Genomic DNA, 10514 nt, shown 5'->3' on the forward strand with positions numbered 1-10514 from the left:
GGTGGAATCTCATATAGATAGGGTGGTAAAGAAAGGTTTTGGTATGCTAGCCTTTATAAATCAGAGCATTGAGTATAGAAGCTGGGATGTAATGTTAAAATTGTACAAGGCATTGGTGAGACCAAATCTGGAGTATGGTGTACAATTTTTTGGTCGCCCAATTATAGGAAGGATGTCAACAAAATAGAGAGAGTACAGAGGAGATTTACTAGAATGTTGCCTGGGTTTCAACAACTAAGTTACAGAGATAGGTTGAATAAGTTAGGTCTTTATTCTCTGGAGCGCAGAAGGTTAAGGGGGGACTTGATAGAGGTCTTTAAAATGATGAGAGGGATAGACAGAGTTGATGTGGACAAGCTTTTCCCTTTGAGAATAGGGAAGATTCAAACAAGAGGACATGACTTCAGAATTAAGGGACAGAAGTTTAGGGGTAATATGAGGGGGAACTTCTTTACTCAGAGAGTGGTAGCGGTGTGGAATGAGCTTCCAGTGGAAGTGGTGGAAGCAGGTTCATTGGTATCATTTAAAAATAAATTGGATAGGCATATGGATGAGAAGGGAATGGAGGGTTATGGTATGAGTGCAGGCAGGTGGGACTAAGGGGAAAAAAAATTGTTCGGCACGGACTTGTAGGACCAAGATGGCCTGTTTCAGTGCTGTAATTGTTATATTGTTATATGGTTATAATATAGTTGAAAGGAACAGAGGAAACTTGTACAATCCATGAATTAGTTTAGTTTAGAGAAACAGCATGGAACCAGGCCCTTCGACCCACTGATTCCATGATGACCATTCATTACTCGTTCACACTCGTTATGTGTTAGCCCACTTTTTCATTCACTGCCTGCATATGAGGGACAATTTGCAGTGGCCAATTAAACTACAAGCCCACAAACATCTTTGGAATGTAGGAGGAAATTGGAGCACTTGGAGGAAACCCACACAGCGACAGGCAGAATGTGCAAACTCCACACAGGCAGCAGCCAAGGTCAGGATTGAACCTGGGGCTCTGGCGTTGTGAGGCACCATTGATACTTGATAGTCGATATGTTCAGTCTGAAGTTGAGAAAGAACACATGGAAATGGCATTCAAAAGGTTTTGAGTGGGATTTAAAATACTTTCACATCAGCACACAGATACACAAGGATTGGAAGGATTTACAGTCAGAGAAGATTATCTTAATTTGGCATCTTGTTTGTCATGGAGATTGTGGACCGAATGGCCTCTTCCTGTGCTGTACTAAATGCAGTAAATAATGATATCCAGCAAATATAATTCACACCTAAAAAGTTTAACCCAAAAACAAAAGTGTTTGTGCTTTAAAATCATCCGAAAATCATACCTGTGCCTAGGTGGGAAAATGGGTTTTTGGTCATTTTTTATTTTTCAGTGCATATCAATGTTTAACTTAATGTTTTACAAATATTCAATATAGCTACAAATGTAAATTGTTATTTCACTACGGAGATGTGCACTTTTGGATAGATAAGAATCAGAGATCTGATGGTCTCATTTCACAGATCACCACTACTTTGCAATCCCGCGTCCTGCCTCCAGTTTAATGAATGAATAATTAATTTGGAGAATATTGCCTAATGATTTTTTAAGCGACACTGTGACAGGGCAGCATTACTGTTTCGAGCGGACTCTGGAGCTTGATGCAAAACAGATACTCAACTGGCGCCTAAACGTCATTACCTCCAATTAAAATAATTGCTGCCTATCCAGTTCCCGCATTCCCCTGAGGCATCCTGAGACCGAGCGCCTTTCCCACTTCATTGTTCGAGTATCTCTATCGTCTCATCAACGGACACAATCTCGACTCTATGCAAAATATAGCACATTCCCAGACCAGTTCCCAACGCAGGAGGCATGCGAGACCTTAATTTTAAACTCAAATACAGTCACGTTACTCAGGGGCAGGAGAGAATTTCACTTAACGCGATTAAGCTACAAATCGGATAATTGTTTGCATCCCACTGCAAATGAAATTACACTTATTTCGCAGACTTCTTATATATTATGTACCAAATAGATCAGTAAAGTAGAAGAGTATTCACAAACTAGTGTGCTCTCGGCCATACTTCTCTGAGACCTTCGGTGGTTATAATTAGAAAATAGTGCCCGTTACAGTGAAAATGTGATCTATTCATCTGCATCAGTATTGGCATCATCTTATTTTGGTTCTTTTTTTACGCGGTTAAAAGCTTATCATTCCTTTCGATAAAGTAGGGAAATACTCAAACCACGCAGTCTTTGGTCAGCCTCAGAGTTAACATTCCAGGTTAATAATATGTCAAACCCCTAAAAACCTGAAATTTTCTCTGGATTGTAATACATGCATATTATTATCTGCTAATAACTATAATTGTCATCGATAGGTTAGTTCGATTTTCAAGGGGTGAACTCACTTCGGGTGTGATGGTCTTTGTGAGCGATATAAATATATTTGTCGGGATGAAATATGGTAACATATTTTTGAGAAATCCTGAGCGCCAATAAGGTGAAGAAGTGAATAAGGTGCAGTTGAGTGGAGTCTTATTAGTTCTGAACTTTTATACAATTTTAAACATACTTTATCTATTAAAAGATATGGGTTTTTATTTTACCATCGATTGTATTTCTGGCATATTCTTTATTCATAAAAAATATATGCAGGAAACAACCGGTATATGTGCCATCCAGTCATGCATCCAGCACTCGAGGAATTAATTGCTTTCAATCGTGTGAGCGAAGGTAACATTTTTATAAAGGTTTCGCAGTGGGCACCTGAATTATTTTTCTTTAAGAGGAGGCGGGGAATGTGTAACGTAGAAAATTGTGTAAGTATTTTTTGAGGGCGTGTAGGACAGCTTTATGGGAATTGGCTAAATGTCACGCACATTTCATGAAGCGCTTTGCTCTATTGTTTCATTTCAAAGTGGAGATATCAAATGCAATAGATCTGAGCTCTGCCTTTTGATGGTCTCAGCCCGTATAACCAACAAAGTAATTAACATATCACTGACAATATTCCACTGATACTGATCACAATCGGCGGTGTTTGCATCGTATTGTTTGGGGGCTGATAATTGACTGTCAGTTTGCTCCCTCTGACGTCTCGGTGGCGCCGGGTGCCTTTTGATTGCTAATTTAACCTCACTGTCTGCAGCCACTCCTCTGTTTAGCACAAACACATGCTCTCGTTGCCTTCCGAGCATGACGTGAATCCCATTCTCGTATACACGGTAGATTCTGATTGTGTCCAACACCAGCACTTGGGACGTTGTAGACAGGAGTTATTCAAGCAATGGACCAAGCCCCTAGTTCTACCGCAAAACACATTATATATCAAATTTGGCAGTAACAAAATATTGTACAACAATCGGGTTACTTGTACTCCCTTAATTTATCTTGTTACAGTAAAAATAAAAACAAAATGACAAAAAAACAACTTGGGGCTAACGGAATCGAGGGATATGGGGAAAAAGCAGGAACGGGGTACTGATTGGATGATATCATAATGAATGGTGGTGTTGGCTCGAAGGGCCGAATGGCCTACTCCTGCACCTATTTTATGTGTTTCTATGTGCAAATGGAACAGTAGTGATTTTGCTACAGATGCCGCTGACTTATTGAGTGCTTCTAGCAATTCGGTTTTATTTTGGATTCCCAGAATTTGCAGTTTTTAGTATCGGTATATTGCTTTCATGTCCGTTATCTTACCTCCCAAATTCTTTGTTAAATAAGTACCTAAATAAATCAGCCATAGGTTTATCTAATTTACATCCAAGTCTTAAATCGGTCTGAAGAAGGGTCTCGACCCGAAACGTGATTTATTCGTTTTCTCCAGAGATGCTGCCTGACCCGCTGAGATACTCCTGTTGTTTAAGAAGGAACTGCAGATGCTGGAAAATCGAAGGTACACAAAAATGCTGGAGAAACTCAGCGGGTGCAGCAGCATCTATGGAGCGAAGGAGATAGGCAACGTTTCGGGCCGAAACCCTTCTTCAGACTGATAGGGGGTGGGGGGAGGCGGGGAGAAGAAAGGGGGAAAAAAACCCAGATACTCCTAGTATTTTGTATTAGCAACGGCATGCATGTTTCCTAGTGACAAAGGCGGTATTTAGCTTAGTGCAATTCTTGCGTTTTAACTGGGGGTGATTTTATATTTACCATATCTGGTTAAAATATTTGATTCCCTTTTTTACTCGACATTAAAATGAGCGCGTTTGGGTGAGAGGGTAGATTAAATCCGACTAGTGTCCTGCTTTCTTTAACGTTGTTCAAAATCTCCAGGTCAGGCAGGATTCAGCAGCATCAATGGACTAGAGGCTGGCGAGGATTGACATACCCGTGTATCCATTTGGTAACGAGTCTGCAGGAGCAACGTTACCTCGGAAACGACAGAAACGAATGGGTGAAGGCTTGAGGGGCGGGATGAAGCGACGGCAATCTCTTGAACGCCAATCGTCTGTGCGGGGAGGTTTGTTTGATGCAGCGAGCTGCCAATGGGTCCGGAGCACTGGGCGGGCAGAGTGATTGTGACTGGATAGATGTGCAAGGAGGGGGCAAGGAGACGGCGTGCAAGGGGATGTCAGTCAAGGGCGCTGGGCAGTGAGTGGGTCGTCGACAGAGCGGCGGCGGGGAAGAGTGAGCGTCAGAGGGATTTGTGCAGGGGTGAGGCTGCAGCTATTGCCGCCGCTGTTAAAAGGCTCCCTTTACCTGCGGGTGAAGCCAAGTCCCAGCACAAGAGCGAGGCAAGTCAAGCCTGGCCGGCGTCTGCCTCCGCCGTCACACAGCCCTCTGTAAGGGAAGCTGGTGTCGGGAACAAGCGAGCGGACAAGACAACAAGTCGTGCAGCAGATCCGTGCGGGGCGAGCGGAGAGGGCGAAGGCGACGGACCGGCAGGGGAGCTTGCGGCCAACAACTTTGCCCGCTTTCTCCTACTTTCACGTAATTTAAATGGATCGCCATCCGAATCTGATCACGCTTTGGCTTCAGCTGGAATTGTGCGCGATGGCGATCCTGTTGACCAAAGGTGAGCAAAACTCTCGAGGCGGCGCAGAGCGACCCGATGCTCCCGGACTCGGGGCTCGCTACCCGGCGGGGTCTGGTGAATGAAGCCCCCTTCTCCTTGGATAGGGGATGTCCCACAGCGGCGGGGTGCTGTTCACCCATTCCCCCCTAGAAAGAGTAGGGTTGCCTCACGGCAGGATACAGACTGACACAATACCCCACAATAGGGTAAGGGCTACTGCGAGGGTGGTGGTTGCCCGATATTCCCGGTCTCGGTGGTTTGTTGTTTGTGGACACATGGCATCTCAGGGTGTATTTGAGGTTGTTCCATGGCCGAGGCACTGGGCGTCTCTGTTGTCCCCCTGCAGTAAGAGCCGTTTCCCGGCGGGTTTTGGTGAACCAAATGGCCCCGAGGGTTAACTAAGGGCTCTTCCACAAAGGAGTGTCGGTGAACCAAACTTCCCGCAACCCCCAGGTGGGCTGGTGGTGGGAGACCCACGTTTCCCCTCTTCCCAAGAGGGTGGCGAGGAGCATAATAGCTCCGGGCAGTGACCTCCACAACGGGGTGCTGTTGAGCCCGCACCCCCTGGGGTAGCGCTAGGGACCAAGGTCAGATCCACAACAGGACGGTGATCAGACCAAGATCCCCTCGCCCCGCCATCTCAGTGTAGAGACCCATGCCCCAGGCTCCACGTCTCTGGTTGCTCGTCAGTCTTTTGTTCTCTCAAAACTTCAACTCATTATTAATCCGGGTAAATGTATAATAACATCAAACTTTCTCGGTCGAGGTTAAAATATAATTCCAGTCGCCACCCCCTCCTCATTCCTGCCTATCCATTGTTTTTAATATAAACCCGCTGATTTGCATTAAGTGTATCAAGTCTCTTTGCCCTCCATTGATGTAAGTAGACCTCAGGGGCAAGCGGTTGTCAAAATGTTTTTGTTAGCGTGCAGAAATTCATTAAAGCCTCTTCTGTGTAAAGGAACTGTGCCACCTTCAAAATATTGTTGTATAACCCCTAAGTGGCTTTTAAAAGGCAAATACTTTTTTTTTTAAGTGCAGAGTTTTTTATTCTTGGCTTTTCTTGGAGAAAGATTGCTTACCCACCCCTTTTAAAGATTGCAATGAATGCTTGTTCTTAATTGTTTGAATTGGGAAAGTCGCAACTTTTGTTGCAACAACCCTTTTCGTTGCTCCTTCCTCCCTCCCTCCATTCATTCATTTGATGTCTGGTTGGAACGTGTTAATCAACGCTGGAGGTTAAGATGAGCAATATAATTGTTACATCTATTTATTTAGGTGGAAACATGTAATTAACCCAAATAAGAGCCCTGTCGTCGGCAGCTGGGCTTTCTGGCCTCATCAAAGCAAAAGGGCTGGGAGTGATTCAGACTAATGTGAAGCCACCGATACCGAAACTATGTGGCTGATAATGATATGATTAGAGGGGGGAAATCACAAACTCCTGTCCTACCAATTCACATCAAAAGCTTTCATGTAAAAAAAATAAAAGCAGCTCCTGCAGCCATTTTGGCGGAGTGCAGCCTCGTAAAATGTCATGATTCAAAACAATCTGCAGCGAGGATAGAGAATGAATGGTTGGCTCTGAGTTGGAACAGTTTGTCTTGCTGAATACCAGGCTTTGAGGTCTATGTTTACAAGGCTTGCAGACTTTATTTCAAGTGGGAGCTGCAAGCTGCTGTTGCAGCCGAGGCAAAGAGGTTCTCTCATTTCTGTCGGGGTTAGGGCAACCTTACCGTGACTAATTGTGTCCACATTAGTAATTTTACACAGTCGAACATTTACCTTCCATTAGACCCGAGTTGTTAGGCGGACTGACTGCTCGGGGTCTTTAGCAGCGAAGTGGAAGCTGGTTGAAATCTGATCGCTTTCGGGCAAATGCGGCAAGGCTCCCTATTACAGAGAAAGAACCCGTACTGTATATGTTAGGTAACTTAGGAGCGGAAGCTCTTAAAACATTTTTTGAAGAGAAATACACGTGCATTTTTGGGATTATTTGTCCCGATCCCTCTCCATCATAAGTCTGCTTCAGCAAAAATCAAGAACGAGATACTTGTGGTCTTGATATATTTCACCTATTGTGAGCTACGGGGCAGTCTTTGACAAACAAACCACTAATTATATGCTGCTATTTTGTGAGGCTGCTCAAAAGGCATTTGCTCAGTGTTTTGATTAAAGCTTTTCCTTGTCCTTTTTTTTTTCCTGTTTACTTTCCCGTTTAAAAATAGCCATTTTAATATATCAAATGTTCATTAGTGCAATGTTCTCGAGTCTTTGCAGAGAAAGGGGTGGGCTATTGTTTGGAAAAAAAAAGCTCTTTGCCACTTGCTTGATCAGCTAACTAAAGCCCAGTCATAAGTTTTGCCAGGGCTACAAATGCTCAATTATGAATGCAGATTTGCGGGTCATAGATTTTGGATTAAGTTGCTGGAGAGACCATTAAAATGGACCTCTTAGGCAGTTGGAGTAAACTGATAATATCATTGAGCTCGATTCTCCAGCAGTGCACACAGGAAATGGAAAATGAGCATATTGCATTGCACTGCATCCTGTATAACTGCGAGTTGATTTTTAATTATGACTTATCTTTATTTCTCTTTTTAGGTGAAATCAGGTGCTACTGTGATGCCCCTAATTGTGTGGCAACGGGTTACATGTGCAAATCAGAACTCTCGGCATGTTTTTCAAGATTGCTGGATCCACAGAATACAAACTCTCCTTTAACTCACGGGTGCTTGGACACCATTTCAGTTTCCGTTAACATCTGCCATGCAAAAGGAGCGCAGAATCGCACGGGGCTCTGGCCCATGTTGGAGTGTTGTTATGATGACATGTGCAATTACAGAGGGCTTCAAGATGTTCTTTCGCATCCACGGAGTGAGATCTCTGGTAAGAAAGCTGCCTGATCCATAAGGTGATGACAGACAAAAGACTTTGTATGGCTGGTATTGATTCGGTTAATGTAATGAGAGACATGGGGAGGGGAGTGGGTGGATGGATGCAAACTGGATCTTCAGAAGTAGGGTATTGTATGTCTGCTAAAATTAGCAGATTGGTTAAATGTCTTCAGTGTTAACTAATTTGTTGTCTTTCTTGGGCAGCAGACTGAGCCAAAGTTTTTCTAGTAATTTTGCCTTTGAAGTGGTAGGAAGTGTAAATGTTCAATGATTTTGGCTATTAAACTTTGTGAAGTATTTCTGGAGTATGTTTTTAAATTATCTTTGCATAATTCATCTGGTTAGACTTAAGAAAATTGATAAATTGTCAAGCTGCTATTAATCGACTCTAGTTTAGTTTATCGTCATGTGTACAGTGAAAAGCTTTAATTGGTTTCTGGTTAATTGGGTGCTGGTTAAAAGTTCACCAATTTTACTGATTTGCCTTTTTTTTCTTTCCCTCCACCCATCCCAGATCAGGGGAACCGATATCATGACTCCAGCAGCAAAAGCTTGATCACCAGGGTTCAAGAACTCAATTCCTCCAAGGAGCTCTGGTTCAGAGCTGCAGTTATTGCAGTGCCCATAGCTGGAGGCCTCATTTTGGTACTGCTGATCATGTTGGCCCTGCGAATGCTTCGCAGTGAAAATAAGAGACTTCAGGACCAACGGCGACAGATGCTGTCTCGTTTGCATTATAGTTTCCACGGGCATCACTCCAAAAAGGGGCAGATGGCCAAGTTGGACTTGGAGTGCATGGTGCCTGTGACTGGCCATGAGAACTGCTGTATGACCTGTGATAAGATCAGGCACTCCGACCTCAGTAACGACAGGCTTCTCTCCTTGGTTCACTGGGGGATGTACAGCGGACATGGAAAGCTGGAGTTTGTATGACTTGGGTTTCAAATCGAGCCACTCGTGGTTCCATTCTGTTGGACAAGTGCACTTTATGTGAAAAGACAATCATGAACTTGAGGAGCTGTCATTTGAAAGGAAGACTCTCTGTTGAACAAGGGACCTCTGATTTTAATATATTCTATACCAGAGTTCTGGCATGCCCCACGAAAGGTTTCTCATTTGCACACTTTGTATAAAGATGAATTTGTGTTTCTAGATACTGTAGCTCAGGGGGTGCATGAGGGAAATGGATTTCTTGAGCTAGCAGAAGTAGGGAAACTGATGTATACTGGTGTGCACTCCTGCTCTTTATGTTTCCTGTTCCAATTGATTGAAAAGATGAAATATATTTTTTCTCTAATTCTGATTAATGTCTCGTGGTTTTATTGCGCATGTGGGGTGGTCCAATTAAACACTTGTTTTGGAGTGAGATTGCCATGTTCCCCACTTAGTCTTAAGTTTTCTTTATTGGGGGGTGCTTGCAACCCTAAGGGGGCCAGATGCATATTAGACCCAGATTACACATGCAAGCTCAGAGTAGGAAAATGTTTCCATGTACACCATCCCTTTTATAGAGTTCAATTCAGTAAGTCAGTCAGGCAGCATCTCTGGAACACATGCAGAGCCAATGTTTCAGGTCTGGAGGTAGATAAAAGAGCTGGAGAAACTCAGCGGGTGCAGCAGCATCTATGGAGCGAAGGAAATAGGCAACGTTTCGGGACGAAACGTTACCTATTTCCTTCGCTCCATAGATGCTGCTGCACCCGCTGAGTTTCTCCAGCTCTTTTGTCTACCTTCGATTTTCCAGCATCTGCAGTTCCTTCTTCAACGTTTCAGGTCTGGACCCTTCTCAACCTGCCTGTTGAAAGCAACAAGATAATTTAAGTACAAAACTATACAAGACATGAAAAGATTGCATATTTTCTTGGGTAGTTTTATAACCTACTTTCCACCTTAGTTGGACAATACTGTAATGACCATGTTTAAATCTCAATCTGATTTGATGTATTTCTTCTCCGTGGGAAGATCATTGCACCTTGCTTGGTGCTATTGCTAAAACAGCAGCCAGCCCCAAATCCTTTCAAGTAAAACACATTTGCCTGAGTAACTCTGGGTCAGGTAGCATTCTGGAAGACTTGGATAAACAATGTTTTGGGAACCTTCTTCAGACTGAATCTTTTGCATTCTTCAGACTCATCTCAACCCAAAACATTGCCTTTTCATGTCCTCCAGAGATGCTGCCTGATTGAGTGGCTCCCAACACTTTGTTTAATTTAAGATTCCAGCACCTGCGCAGTTAAGGGCCTGTCCCACTATGAGGTAATTCCCGAGTTATTCCCGAATTCTCCCGAGTTTTCCCCTCGATTCAAACTTGCAGAATGTTCGTAACGGGTCTGTAGATATATCGTAGAGGCTCGTTATGGCAGCCGTAGGTACTCGGGGCATCAGGCAAGTTGGGACTTTTTTTCCAGCCTGATAAATAAATGTTCACAAGTTTAAAAAAAAAATAGTCGGCAAGGTGCCCCGGATACCTACAGTATATATCTATGGACCCTGCAACCATTCTGCGAGTTTGAATCTAGAGGAAAACACGGGGGAATTCGTGAATTACCTCGTAAAATGGGACAGCCCCTTTATTTGTCTCCATATGCTTTAAGAG

At 43.6% G+C, this 10514-nt stretch overlaps 1 protein-coding gene across 1 annotated transcript; it reads left to right on the top strand.

Moving 5' to 3' along the window:
* The first annotated feature begins 4641 nt into the window (after window positions 1–4641).
* On the top strand, window positions 4642–9221 carry bambia (BMP and activin membrane-bound inhibitor (Xenopus laevis) homolog a). The gene is made up of 3 exons (XM_055651800.1): window positions 4642–5021; window positions 7626–7910; window positions 8433–9221. Exons 1-3 carry the CDS (start codon window positions 4946–4948, stop codon window positions 8849–8851), a joined length of 780 nt encoding a protein of 259 aa, XP_055507775.1. The 5' UTR covers window positions 4642–4945; the 3' UTR covers window positions 8852–9221.
* Window positions 9222–10514: the final 1293 nt, after the last annotated feature.

Source organism: Leucoraja erinacea, chromosome 2, assembly GCF_028641065.1.
Source record: "Leucoraja erinacea ecotype New England chromosome 2, Leri_hhj_1, whole genome shotgun sequence".
In the NCBI taxonomy this organism is placed as follows: Eukaryota; Metazoa; Chordata; class Chondrichthyes; order Rajiformes; family Rajidae; genus Leucoraja; species Leucoraja erinaceus.